The sequence below is a fragment of the Scatophagus argus genome, chromosome 23 (assembly GCF_020382885.2).
Source record: "Scatophagus argus isolate fScaArg1 chromosome 23, fScaArg1.pri, whole genome shotgun sequence".
Lineage (NCBI taxonomy): Eukaryota > Metazoa > Chordata > Actinopteri > Scatophagidae > Scatophagus > Scatophagus argus.
Genome location: NC_058515.1, coordinates 2,881,367 through 2,896,064, shown reverse-complemented (window position 1 = coordinate 2,896,064; position 14,698 = coordinate 2,881,367). Strand labels below are relative to the sequence as shown.

Sequence of the window (14,698 nt, the reverse complement as noted above, 5' to 3'; positions counted from 1 at the left end):
ATTAGAGCATCACTAACATTACATGACAATACCATCATAGACACATTATAAAGTAAATATTAACATCACTGTAACTAAACAATTTTGCCAGACTGTGTTCTTTTAGGGGTATAAGAAAGTTTTTTGCGCTTGTGTATTTTTACTTCTACAAATTACTCAAATCTTAAACCAAGTGAGGAGATTTAATCATTCATTTGAATCATCATTTTACTTTTAATTCATCATTTTACTTTAGTTTGAGTGCAACTGAAGAGAGTACTAGTTGCGCTTCTGATGCAATACCCTAGCGGAAGAATCAAACCTATACGAATAGGACGGCAGAGGTGTGCCTTGTTGCCTAGATACGAACGCGGAGAGTGGCGCATTCAGTGGTCCTACACTGAATGAAACTGACTTTTCGACGGCGGACATTGTGGCTCTACGTATTAATTGTCATCGAGGAATGACCTTCCTCCTGTTTGAGCCGGAATGTCGCCAGTTTCCTTGACGCTGTTGAAGAAGCACTGGATGTGAAAACAGCGCCATTTCTGTCGGCGTCCATGATAACGTGATGCTACCGCAGCGGATTCCAGAGCTCGAGCTCGGAACGGCAGCGGGAGAGAAATAGCCGCTCCCCTTTCGCTGCTCCTCTTTACTTCAGCCCACGGCAGGTAAGTGAATCAACAAACCGGCTTGGGGTTTTCTTTTCGTCCTTTGAGGTTTCTGTCCCCGTTTCTTCTTTCATGTTTACCCAGCTTACTCTTTCGCCGTATGACGGTACGGCGTACATTGGTGAAGGGAAAACGTCTGACAGTCCTCTGATAGCCTACCGGGGCAGCCGCTTATCCGCCCCCTCGGTCACAACAACCGTACGAAAAGCAAACCTTAGCTAACGTTTACTTTCTTATGAATTGTACATCTCAGCTATGTTGAATTCACACTTGGTCATCCTGGGAGAAAGGATACCGAGTGAACCTTAAGACTTGGCCTAACCTTGGCATGTTGCTGTTTGCTAGCTAACTGTTTAACAGAACCACCAGGGCTCTTATGTCACCGTATAGACGGAGCCTCTGTTCACCTGCCCGACACATACCAAACGAACGTTTTTCTCACGGTTACGGGGAGTTATTGTGATTAAAATAAATTCTCTAGACTGTACACTGTCTCGCCCCAATTACGCATGATATCCAACATTAAACTTATGTGTCAGATTGTCTAATGACAGGAGACGAACGGCTCAGCTAACTTGGCTAACTTAGCTCATTAGCTAAAGGTCGGTGGTCCAGCTAACCTTGTCGTTTGACTGCAAAGTGACGCTAGTCAACTGACATATATGCCAAAGTCAGTGTAACGCTATCGTAGTTAACATTGAAGCTGTTACCAAATCTCCGTTTTCTTGGTATATTAATATAAGAGTCACGTTGATACTTAATTTCAAATATCGTTCCCGGCTGTTATGTAGTGGCATTACCGTACTCGATAGCACAACATTGTAACGTTAAAACATGTTTGTACAATAGGACAGTATACCCGAAGTAAAGTCAACACTACAGATATAATTCTGTTTCTTTCTATGTCACAATAATTGTTTGAAGTAATGACTTGTAGGATAAAGTTGGCATGTGAACAATGTTGCCTATAACTAGCTGCCGGGGTTAGTGTTCATACAAGAAACAGCTGGGTTGCAGACACTGGTCAGCCATATTTAGCATTTATCGATGAAGCAGGCTAGACTTTTGGCTGTTGTTTGTGTATTTATTTAACTGACACAGTAATATTTTGTGTAAGGGTTGTAGCTGCTGAAATGGTATGGTTATACGCTGCAAAGCCTCTTATCTTGCTCTTTGACGTCTCTAACGGGTAACCTATAATGTGTTACTGTTGAGTGACGCCTGGGTTAGCCAATCACATCGGGGCAGCCTCCATTTGCTCTTCACGACGGTTCCCCAATGCACTACTGCCATAAAAAACACATGCACTTGACAGCAAGCCTTTCCTTCCCTGTTGCCCACAGTTATACGTAACTGCTGGAGTTTACTTGTAATTGTTTTGTCGAAAAACATTACGTTATTGAAACTATTACGCTGTTGTTGTTTTTTCTAATTGAAATAGAAAATTAAGTAAAGTAGTCAAGTGGCCCTTCCTGTTTTAAGAGTATTACAAAATTGCTATTAATCAGGTGTTTCAAAATAATGTCGTCTTGACTGCTTCTCTTGTCACTTGGTTCTGCATAGCATATGCGGAAGGGTCATGACATGTAAAGACTCAATAACTCAGATGTTTGAGATGATTTCACATCAATGCGAGTATACTAGATTTTAAGGAAAATGCAAGTCACCATGATATTAAACTGATCATCTGGTAGAGTCTGGTCAATCATTCTCGTTAGCTTGTTTATCACTTTAAAGACGACTTGCCACCATAATGTGTAAAGACTGTGGCTGCCATCTGCATTATTTAAAGTGCTGATATACTCTCAGGAGCCCATTAGCTTGCTGGTAAGAGAAGCTTTGAACAGTCATAAAAAGGAACAGAAGTTAGATGCTGTTTTAGGATATGTCAAAACATTTTCCTCCTATTTGTTTCCTTTTAAAATGAAAGAAAATATAATTTCCTTTACCCAAGCAATGACCTCAAATGCTTTTTTTTTAATAAGATATAAAGGGTCCTTTTTTCTTGCTGCTTGGCTCTGTTTGGGGTTATGAATAAGGTCAATGTTAGGGCTGAGTGATTTTTGGCAAAATATGTAATTGCGATTTTTCTGACAGATATTGAGTTTGATATTATTTTCTATATATAATTTAACATCGTCTCTTGTGGTGGTATTAATAGACATCATGTCTTTTCCGAGATAATGAATAATGGTGCTAGTTATCTCATGGTATCTTCATGAGCCCTTATCATATGGCGATACTGCTGCAAATGACTCTGCGATAAAGGTTTGCCTATTTTTGTTTTGGGCAGCACCAGCAAAACGATCACTCAGCCCTAATCACTGTGTCGTTGTTTGTGATATTTTGGAAAACTGATGGATGCTTGTTCTGTTTCAGGTTGTGCCGGTGAAGTAAGACGTAGCCCCAAAATGGAGCCCTCTGACTGACACACAAACACGTCCTGTGTTTAGCTCAGCAGCTGAGATCTATCAGCAGCATAAGCCATGCCTGACGAGTAAAATCCCCCTTTTTGCTCAAAGCAATAAAAAAAAAAAAAAAAAAAAAAAAAAAAGATAAAAACATCCTACATGCCTCCCCATGTAGTGCCCCTTCAGTGCATCCTGCTGGAGTGACTGCCCCCTTTTCCTAGGTTCAGCCTCATCCTCTCTATACCTTTCTCCACTGACCACCCTACAGTAACTACCCATCACAATGCTGCTCCACCTGAGAATGGCCAACACCTGAGGTCCCATGCGTCCAGTGAGCACCGATTCGGACGGTCCTGCTCCTCCTGAAAACCTCTCTTGCCCCTACCCCCTTGTGGGCCCCCTTCCTGTCTCAGAGATGTCCCTGCTCCAGTCGCTGGGTCCAGTACAAAGCTGGCTTGGTCAGGAGCTGGAGAAGTGCGGGATTGATGCCATGATTTACACCCGCTATGTCCTCAGCCTTCTCCTGCATGACAGTTATGACTACGACTTGCAGGACCAGGTGGGCTCTCACAACCTGAAAGGAATCTTTCTAATCAAGTCAAAAAAATGTATTGTCAGTGTTTGTGTTATTCATTTTCAAATGAGTGGGCAGTGGGCCTTTTTCAGGAAGGGAAGTTAGTGTGTGAATATAATGGCCTTGTTAGAGGAAGACATCAGTTTGCCAGGAGAGGTTAACAATGGTGCTTTTCTTTCACATTATGGCCCTGTACTTCCACTGAATAAGTCCTTCTTTGATTTCTGTCATTTGTCATTGTGTTTATTTATAGACAGTTTGCTTTATTTGCATACAAACTATTATAGTACATAGCTCTGTATATAGATGTTTATATGCATGTGGTATATAATTTGTGCCATCATCATATGTTTTCTCCATGTTTGTTTCACTGTTTAACACTAGTTTGTTCTATGTGACTGCCTGGTTTGTCTTGAAAAGGAAAATGACATCTTCTTGGGCTGGGAGAAGGGAACTGGGAAGAAATGGGGCAAGAGTAAGAAGAAAGGTGGGACTGACCTGAGTCTTGAGGAAATGAAGAAGCAGGCTGCTGTTCAATGCCTCCGCTCTGCATCTGATGAAGTAAGCATCATTATCATTTATCCTGAGTGTTATAATCCTTTATTTTTCATGGTTTTAATCATAATTCATGTTTAATCAAGCTTTATTTTTCTGTATTATAAAATAATGATCAAGTTGACTCACTTTAACTTTGGAGGAATGTAAAGCAGTCATTACTCATTCAAAGAGGGATGTTTGTTAAGGTGCATTCAAGCAGATATTAATTGCATAAATCATGGCGAACATGCGCTGATTATAGCTATGTCAGTGTTTAAAGTTAAAATGTTGAACAAATGAAGATATTTATTGTACATGCATCATCACCTCATTGGACTAGTAGGCCAAACATTCAATTAGTTTTCACTGGGAAGGTTATCTTATGGCAAGTAAGTTATTTGTTAACTTAAAAAAATGCTGTCCTCTGTTATAATGCCTGAACTTCATAGGAAGAGTACATCCCAGAAGTATATTCATTTGGTTCTATAACTTTGTGTGAGTGAAAAAGCTAAGGAGAGATGTGCTGATTTTTGTCTGTAGCCAGTGGTAGTAAGGGAGGTGTGAGTTAAGAATGATACAACATGAAGCTGGAGGGAGGGTAGGGGGAAGGGTCTGCAAGGCAAGAGGAGGAGTGTAGTGCTCCTCTCTGGGGACTGGACTCTGCAGTCTATTTTTTAACCAGCACACCCTGCACAGGATTGCAGCAGTGAGCAGCAGAATCGGTCGGCTGTCAGCTGACCGGCATTAGCAAAATGATGCAAGAGGAAACACAGGGCAGGAGAAAACTTTGCTTTGCTTTTCATGAGGTGGCATGGTAAGGAATATTATTTTCTGGAAGAGTGAACAGGAAATGATTGAGCTAAATAGTCTGCCATCGGTACCCACTGGTACTGAGGTGCAGCTATGTTGTGATTTGTTTCAACAGTGCTCACTTGGTCCAAGCTAGCATTTGAATTTGGTTGTCTTGTTTATCTCTATTAAGCCCTTGTTGTTTATATGTTTTTTACGTGTCATATTACTTAATTTGAGAAGCCTGTAGGCTAACCAGGATATGTAGTAAATGGTCAGTGTCTCATAACATCGTGAGGTAATCGCTAGTACTGTTGCTTAGCCCTTTTCAATTTTATTTCTGAGCATTTTAGAGCATTTCTGCACCATAGCTAAATATAGCACAGTCGTGGCTGAGCATGCCTGAGCTTTCATAAGTCAGCTGGCCTGTCTTGTGTCAACCCCGTGCCTATCATTCTTTTGTTTGGGTCACATTAGGGGTCATAGTAGTGTTTGGGAACTCTGCATTCTTACCTGAGGCTGCTGGATCTCTTCCATCGTGGTTATTTTAGGAGTTAGAAAAAAAGATTCTTTTGTATTTCCATCAGGGCTTGTTTGTGTACCTTTTTTTATCACAAAAAAAAGCAAAACAGGCTGTACTTGGCCTGTAAAACTGAAACTCAGTGTCCCCCTTAAAATACCTTGGCTCAGTTTTGTTAAGTCAGTTGCCCATGTCACTACCATGCAATACCAGTAGTACTATAAACTGATAATAGACATCACCATCAGTCATGACTGTTGTATAGAAAGATCTGCCATTTGATTGGATTGTCTTCGCATCTGTCAATTTCTTTAGATCACATCGTTAGCACACAACCTTTATCAAATGTGTTTGTATATTCATGTGTTCAAAATCTCAACTTGTTTTATTTATTGCGTTAATTGTGTTTATGTATCATATAATGAAATTGCTGTCAGCTGTCAATACTATTCAGTTTGATTTCTCAAAAACCTTTTGTCTTTCTCATTTGTGCAGAACTCTGGAATTGAGAGCCTGGTTGAAGAGCTTTGCTCTAAACTAAAGGACATCCAAAACAAACAGAAAGGTTTGGTTGATACCATTTGTTATCATGCTTAGAACTTGGTATAAAAAAATAAGCAAAGGATGAATAAAAACTGTTCTAATAAGATGTCTTAATTTGCATTGTTTTTCAGAAGAAAAACAGATTCAAAAGAAATCTGATGGCTCTCAGTCTCCAGAGCGAGCTGAGTCCCCCTCTTCAAAGGACCAGGTGGAAATGTAAGCTACATTATAGACATTGTGTATCTATGAATATATGTATTTAAAAAGTGACTGCAGACCACACCCTTATTTATTTGCTTATTTCAACTCTACTGCTATGAATGCAAGTAAATTAATTTTTCTCATTATCTGTTGTGACTGCAGGTATTATGAAGCCTTTCCTCCTTTGTCAGAAAAACCTGTTTGTCTCCAAGAGATCATGACGGTGTGGAACAAGGCTAAGGCCTGTGCATACTCAAGTTCATCATCCTCTGCAGCCCCACAGACCAGTACAGACACATCTTCCCCAAAAGATTGCAACAGTGAAGGCGAGGCTGCAAAGGAGCGAAATCTTGAGGCATGCGGTACCATTGCTACTGTGACCAATGAGAGAGGCCAGCAACGACGAAGCAAGAAGGAGAAAGAAAACCGATACCATGGTTGTGCAGCAGCAGAGGAGAAGTCTGTTATCCACTCCAAGAGACAGATAAGACACAGATCTGAGGGCAAATACAGACCCAGATCCTGGTCTTCTGGCTCAAGTGAGGCAGGCTCAAGCTCAAGTGGGAACCAGGCTGACTCTAAGTCATCCAGAAGCAAGGCAGTTAGAATCAGGCACAAATCCAGGGAGGCTGCAAAGAATAAGAGAACACGCAACAGTGGGCAGGTGAAGGTAATCGACAAAGAGGAGCGGAGAAACGCAGGAGGGAGCAGTAGCAGCACAACTGGAGGTGCTGCCAAACAACAACAGCTTTACAAAAAGGGGAAGAAATCGCTGAAGGAGATTCGTAAAGATCCAGGCTGGAAGGAAGGAAAAGAGACCGCAGTTGAGGCCAGTAACAAAAAGGAGTATATGGAGGAGCCACTTTGGTACACTGAGCCCATCACAGAATATTTTGTACCTTTCAGCAGCAGACAAAGTAAGCTGGAAACAAAATATCGAAATAAAGTAGACTCTGTGGATGGCTTTGCTTTGTCAACTGACATGGATAGGCTACCAGAGAGAATCCAGGGAATCTGCATTGCCAATGAGAGCTACCAGAGAGCATACTTAGCAGCGGGCTCATTTGTGGATGGGCACTTTGTAGAAGGGCCAGGCGAGGCAGAGGATGAAGCTGCTGAACTCACTGGGACCTCAAGCTGCCCTCAGCCAGAGGATAGTAGAGATTTAGATGACAAGCATCTGTGTGAATTCACTCACTTCTATGAAGTAGATATATATCAATCCATACTGGATACTAGTGCCTCAGACTCTATACAAGAGAGTCGGATCTTAAGCATGATTCGACAAAAAAGCAAAGAGCAAAGAGACATTGAGGGAGAATGTTGTTTAGTGTTAGATGGCCTTGAGCAGCAAGGGAAAAGTGCAATACGGGCAGACTCACAGGAAGCTTCGGGATCTGTTGAATTCTTAATGGAGGATCTTGAAAACATTGCTCAAGTGTGGGGATGTTATTCACCATCTACTTCAGAAGATATAGAAGGAGAAAGCTTCATAGGAGACTCTCCCATTCGGCTCTCACCCCTTCTTGATAGTGTTTCATTCACACTGAGCAGACTATCTGGAAATCCGGAAGAGCCACCTGTTCCTGAAGCCACCAGTGAACCATCTGGTTTGAACTCATCCTGCTTCTCTCTTTTTGAGCTGCAGTATGACAGCCCCACTTTTCCTTTTCCCTGCGACTCACTCACCGTTGGTCATGAAAACAACACAGATTCTAGTAGCTGTCTCGACCCACATTCTAACAAACAGTCTCGTTTGCTAATATGGACCAAAAATAGTGCCTTTGATGAAACTGAACACTGTTCTAACCTTTCAACACGAACTTGCAGTCCGTGGTCACATTCAGAGGAGACTCGTTCAGACAATGAGCAAGGAAATGTTCCGACAGAGGATCCTGCTCAAATTGGCAATGAAGAGCTTGATTGTATGATCCCTCCTCTCTCTGGTACATATTTGGAAGATGAAATCTTGGATTTTTTGCAAGAAAACTCTGGCCGAAAATGTGAGGAGGTCAGTGTTAGTTCAGCGTCCAGTCAGACCTTCACCAAAAAATCGAAATTGGAGTCCATTTGTGGTATAGCATTAGAAGAGGATGAGAGTAAACAGTACACCACTGGCATGTTTTCAGACAACACGAACCAACACAGTGATGACTACAGCTCAGGGATAATAAAGGACATTTGGACTGCGATAGGAGATGACAAATCTGTAATTTCTAGGCAAGGAACAGAAAAAACAAGTGAGGGGCTATTCTCAGATGAGTCAAGTGGTTACTGCTGCAGTTGTCTGGAGGTGCAGGCAAAGGGAGTTCCAATTCAGGGACCTCAGAAGAAAGCAGTGCAGCGATCAGAGTATCACCTTTGGGAAGGCAAGAAAGAAGAACAGGACTTAGCCAAAAACAAACTCTCCAACGTAGATGGTGCTGGGGATTACATGACTCCGTCCAAGCCCTGGGACCTGAGCTCTGACAAAGACAGTACATCGTTCATCCTAGGAGGGGTGTATGGAGAGTTGAAGACACTAAGTGGTGATAAAAACTGGGCTGTCGTGCCACCAGGTGACACTCAAGATAGCCTGCTACAGTGTGCTGCTGCAGCCGCATCTGCTTCTAGCTCAGACATGCTTACTATCACTGGCACAGATGTGTTCATGAACACTGGCAGCTGCTTTGCCCCTGGGCACAGGCCCCTGTGGAGGCCACTTGTGTCCTTTGGGCAGAGTGACCAGGCCATTAGAGGAAGCGGAGATGGATTGAATAAGGGATTTTCTTTTATCTTCCATGAAGATTTGCTTGGATCTTACGGAGGCTTGCATGGTGAGGAGCAAGGTTTAGAATACCCGTTTGCATCCTTCAGCCTGAACAATCCCTTCTCTCAAGTCCTCCATGTTGAGTGTTCTTTTGAGCCTGAGGACATGGCTTCGTTCAGTCCAGGGTTCAAGCCGAAATCTATTCTATGCTCGGACTCTGAGAATGAAGCCTTCCACTCACGAATATATGGCATCAACCGGACACAGTACAGGGCCATTCGCATTTCCCCCAGGACTCATTTCCGACCAATATCAGCCTCTGAGTTGTCTCCGGGTGGAGTGAGTGATTCAGAGGCTGAGACTGACAAAGACGAGATGAGTTTTCCTGCCCTGGCACCGGTGGACGTCTTTGATGATCCTCAGGCGGATCTCAAACCTCTGGAGGAGGATGCAGAATGTGAGGGCCCTTATTATGGGAAGTCAGAACTGGAATCTGGTAAATTTTTACCCAGATTAAAGAAGTCTGGCATGGAGAAGAGTGCCCAGACCTCACTGGATTCGCAGGAGGGCACCAGTACCCTCCTGCCAATCACTGAGCAAGAGATTTGCTTAGACTGCAAAACGGCAGCATCTGCATCAACTGCAGGTGGAGAAACCGTCATCTCAGTAGGCAAGATTCAAAAGGAGGAATCTTCAGGTGAAAAACAGTCCTGCTTATGTGCACCAGCAGGTCATATTCCCAAGTATGGGATTGCTTATGACTTTGTTGGAGATGTACCAGAGGTGAGGGTTTCTTAAAATTATCCTCTTACATTATCAGTATGTTGTGATCAGTGTACTACAGACTTGAACAGCAGCATCCGGTTAACCGCATAGTGTTTCATAATCTGTCATCAGCTGTAAAAAAAAGTTCCACCTGTGATGCCTTAGGCAGCTGTTTACTGAAACACTCTAACCACTTCTCATTTGTCTTGTTTAGTTCCCTCTGTTAAATGTAAGTGGACAGGGAGGAACTGGCAACCAGCAAGATGAGTGCTGGTGGCAGAACACACTCTGTTCCCCCCTTTTCCCTGGATCTCAATGTACAGGTAATCCTGTTTTCAAAAACACGTCGTTAACTTTTACCAGTTTATTCACGGTGCTTTCTTCTAGCACATAAAACCTGTGACACAGGTTTTGTTTTTCTCATCAGTATCAACAAATTTGTTGAAGGTATTTGGCAAAATGCCACCTGTCGAACTTTATCTACCAGTCCCAAACAACAACAAAATTTAATGCACATATTTGTACACAACTACAAAACAATAAAGTAACTCTCTGTAACAGCTGAAGTTACAACTCAGCAATAACAGTGACAGCCTAAATGTACAGCCCATAAGCGTGTTAAAGTAAAGCTGATATATGTTAAAAAAAAAAAGGGAAGCTTGGAAGGAAATGAGAAAATACAACGTGTCCTCTGTTGAACCCAGAAAATGGCAGCCCAGTTTTAATGTCTACATTAAGCTCTCTCATTTTGAATCAAATGGCACCAGAATCTGGGCTTAGCCGCTCAGATGTTTTAATAGGTCAATTAAGTGGACAGCGCAAATCTGTAACATCATCTCCAAAAGATGAATCCTGTATTAAAAGACAGTATACACACACATACACAGAATCAGGATCACAGACTGACCTTTTCCAGCCCAAGTTCTTCTAGTTTTCCAAATTAGCAATCAGACTTAAATTCTGAAAAACAAATAGTTGAGTTTAACACATAATAACAGATATTCAAGGCAATTAATGTTATCTTGCTAAATATTAACATAAATACTGTCAGCTTGCAAAAATTATGTCCTACACATTCAAATGCTTTGAACTATATGTAAAATGTTGCTGGTATTTACAGCTTAATATGTGAGCTATCAGCTTTCATGACACAAAAGGAGTTGCTCATGATGACTGACCAAATATTGAAGAGGTGTTATGATTCTAGATTCAGACATGTGCACTTTGGGCCACCAGCTTCTGCTATTACAGCCACCAAAATATGTGAGCTATCTGAAAGGTATCCCCATGTTTTGCAATAGCTATAAAAAATGACTACAAACATTTGCAGTGACGGTCAAGCTGAAATTCCTAAATAGGTCGCAGAATCTGAAGGGTCACCAGCAGGACAATATGTAAAAATGTTTACAAAGTCACTATAAATAGTCTGAAGTTCTGTAGATCCTCTTCAGTTGTAAAATAAAACAGATGAATTGGAAAACTTAAGTACAAAGAATAGTCAGATGCAGCTTGGGCATTTACATATGCAGCAATCTAATGATTTTCCCTCTCTTTCTCCAGGGAGCAGCAACATTTGAATACTCCAGTTTTGCAGAGGACATCTGTCATAGAGAGGAAACCTTCCTCTTCTTTTGTGACTGGACCTCTACCAGCAAAGATTCAGGGTCATCTCAGAGCTGGAAAACCTAATGTAGGCTAATTTCTGGTTTTCATTACTAACTTAAAATCTTGTGTAATCAGTCAGATCAACAAAAAGTGTGTGGAAAATAGGAAAACTCAAAAAATATGTTCTGTCTTTGAGTGATGCCATGTGCAGACATGCATTTAGAATTTGTTTCATTTGATTCTTCTGTACACTGGTCCTCATTCAAGTTTCACATTTAAGTGGTAGGGACAATCTTTTGCTCTATCCTTGTCAGTTTTGTTCCCACCATTTTGCTTTTGAACTAGGATACTGGTTGTTGGTGGTGTCTGAATGGTTGTGCATGTGTGTTCGTCCAGCCAGTCTCACTCCTCTTTTTCAAGTTGAACCTAATGTTGTGCGACACAACTGCTATTGCATCCTCTACTTTCCATCTTGTGTTCAGAAAGATGCTACAAGGATGTTGAGATTTTTGAGTTGTGTAAGAATTTGAGAGTTTAAATAGTTTGTTTTGATGACTTTCTGAATGTGAAGTGGAGAATGTGTGCAGCTTTCTTCTCAATATCCCTAAATTCCCCTTGTGTGAACCTTATCAAAAATGAGTCTGATTTTTGAATGGTGATAGTCTTACAAAAACTAGTAGTAGACATAGTATGGTTTGTGAGGCTAAAATAAAAAAATCATTTGAAAAATAAAAAAACAGGAAATCAAAAAGAGTTTTGTTGGGGGAAAAAAATACTAATAATCTACTTGAAATGCAATGCAGTAAAAGAATCTGGGGGAAAAGTTTGTGTTTTGGGGTAAAGACCCATCATGAAAAGACATAACTACAGCCATTTTTGCAGACATCTGTGTTGCAACTGAATGAAACTTTGTTTTTTTTTTTGTAATTTCTATGGTACAGACTATTGGTGCTATAAATATGTTCAAAAAAATTTGGATTTGAATTTCCATAATATGGCTGTGATAAGTAGATGCATAGCCAAGTTTTGTTTGTAGTCCAGACAGTCAGACTCCATGAATATCTTTTTGCAAAAATTGTGAAAAGAAAAAAAAAAAAAAAAGAAAAAAAAAGTTTTGCCTGATCGCAGTTCTTGCTTAATGTGGCTTGATTTTTATTTTAAGGTAACCTGTAACAGCTGAAGCAGTTTTCTACACGTCTTTTCCGTTCATTGTCCCTGAGCAGACAGGACAAAATCAGCAGGGACTGATGATCAATCATCCATGCTGCAAGTAAACAAATAAATAACAAACAAGTGGTGGGGCAATGGTCAAACCAAAAACATGGCATAATTACACTAAGGTACAAATGCTTTTTTTCCATATGAGGTGTGTTTTTTTTTGGTTTACAGTATATCTTGTTGAAATATTGAGTAACGTCTCACTGTGTGCGCGTGTGTGTGTGTTAGCAACAGAACTTGTGAAGGCACTGGTTCAGAATGAGTGTACTAGAACTTTATCTCAGAGAAAAGTGAATGTATGCAGAGACATATATTCACAAAAATGCAAATGCATTAATTTCCCCTAAATTTAAAACACACCTGAAAAAATTAGCTACAAACCTTTGAGGTCTGGTTGGACTGGCCCTTATTGTGACATGTGCTTTGAAAATGAAATTGAGTTAAAGCTTCTGCAGATAAATGCATTTTGCATTTCTTAATATCTTTTTTTGTTTGTTTTTTTTTTTAAATAGGTTGAGTACAGTAGGAAGATGACTTATTGTCCTATTGCCATGTGATATAAAAATGAAGCCCAGCTAACTAAATTCATCCCTCCATTGAATAACAACATGTCAGCAGTGTGAGCAGACTTGCTGTAATGCACTGTCGCAGGTGAAGGTGTCCATATTGCAGGCATGGCTTTGGAAATGGCTTCCTCATTGTGTGTAAAGGCCCAAGGTTTTGTTTAATCAGATGCCACTTCAACTGAAAACGGACCCTTCCTCAAGCAGCTGAATGAAAGGTACTCCAACTTCAGGGTCTTCTCACCTTTCTTTGACAGTCATTGGACACTCAGGAATTTTTTAATATAATTGTATGCTACACTCAGACCTGTGACAGTGCATTGATGCATTAATATAAAATCTTTTTTTGATTGTAGAGCAGAAATTATTGACAGGAATTCTTTCCAAGCAAACCAGAGGTGACTGTCATTAATTTGGGGCAGGGGAGGGGGGATAAAAACAAGCAAGCCATTGTAGATTGCATAAGCAATGTGGAGGGGAATTCAAGTGCCCTGAGTCCTATGCAATACCTTGGCGCATGTAAACATCCAAGAATATATGGAGAAAAGTCATTCAGTTAATTTTGCACGTTGATTACTTTTGAGTGAGGGACACCTGAAGGGGGGGGGAATAAATAAATGAACAGTGGAATGTCACTAAAAATGCAGCATGCAAACATCACACTCCATCTTTTTATGTTGGATTAAACAAAAAAAATTGCTTTAAAAAAAAAATACAAGTGAGGTTAAAATCTGTGATTGAAAGACTGCTATGACTGTGTGCATGTGTGAATCTGAGTGTGCAAGAAACTAAAGTCACAAAAAGCACTTACTTAGGAGTTGAAAGGAATGCATCACACCTTTCTCCATTTAATTCTTCCATTTTGATAGGCCGTGATTTTTTTTTATTTGTTTTTTTTTTTGTTTTTTGTTTTTTGTTTTTTTTTTTTAAGTATGACGAGAAAAAAAAATGCATTCAGTGAGGGTATATGCATTTGGAACGACATTGAAAGAATGGAGAAGTTTCGATATTACTCTGGTTTGAAGAACATATCCAGCACTGAAAACTTTCCTCGTCTTTTCATTCCCACCAAGATGCTCCTTCACCCTCCTTGTTCCCTTGTTACATGTACACCCTGAATAAGTTGTTTTGTTTCATTGTGGATTTTCTTAACATCTAATAAATGAATAAACCAAACCTCAGCCTATGTACCACAGTCTTTTTACTTCTTTCCTTTTATTTAGTGTGAGTACTTTAGAATAAAAGCAAGAGCAGTTCTTCATTTGAAATCCATATCCTAATGTTGACACTAGAGGGCAGCGTAAGAAAACTTTAGGAGGAACGGACAGCTACGTCATTATTCATATCTCGCCTCAGGCTCACTTAGCGTTAAACATTTTAAGAAGTATACATCGAAAATCGACTTTTTGCTGTGGGTTGGGTTATGTACACTTAGGTGGAAACTACAACATTCATCCAAGAGACATTATGAAATAATATTACTGTCACTGCACTTGATGGACTGCGCAATACATTTTAGGTCAATTTCTGTAATAATCAGTTATGATTATGTAATGGTTGGAAATAAGATATA

General features: G+C 40.5%; 1 protein-coding gene across 1 annotated transcript; it reads left to right on the top strand.

Annotated features, from left to right (window-relative positions):
* Positions 1-371: 371 nt before the first annotated feature.
* Positions 372-14,306, top strand: kiaa0232 (KIAA0232 ortholog). Its single transcript, XM_046381205.1, has 8 exons — positions 372-650; positions 3,030-3,620; positions 4,056-4,196; positions 5,977-6,046; positions 6,156-6,240; positions 6,388-9,757; positions 9,954-10,062; positions 11,300-14,306. Exons 2-8 carry the CDS (start codon positions 3,384-3,386, stop codon positions 11,314-11,316), a joined length of 4,029 nt encoding a protein of 1,342 aa, XP_046237161.1. The 5' UTR covers positions 372-650; positions 3,030-3,383; the 3' UTR covers positions 11,317-14,306.
* Positions 14,307-14,698: the final 392 nt, after the last annotated feature.

Coding starts and splice junctions, on each gene's coding strand:
- kiaa0232 (XM_046381205.1), top strand. CDS start 3,384: ATGCGTCCAGTGAGCACCGATTCGGACGGTCCTGCTCCTCCTGAAAAC. Junction 4,197..5,976: donor TCCGCTCTGCATCTGATGAA/GTAAGCATCATT, acceptor TCATTTGTGCAG/AACTCTGGAATTGAGAGCCT. Junction 6,241..6,387: donor TCAAAGGACCAGGTGGAAAT/GTAAGCTACATT, acceptor TTGTGACTGCAG/GTATTATGAAGCCTTTCCTC.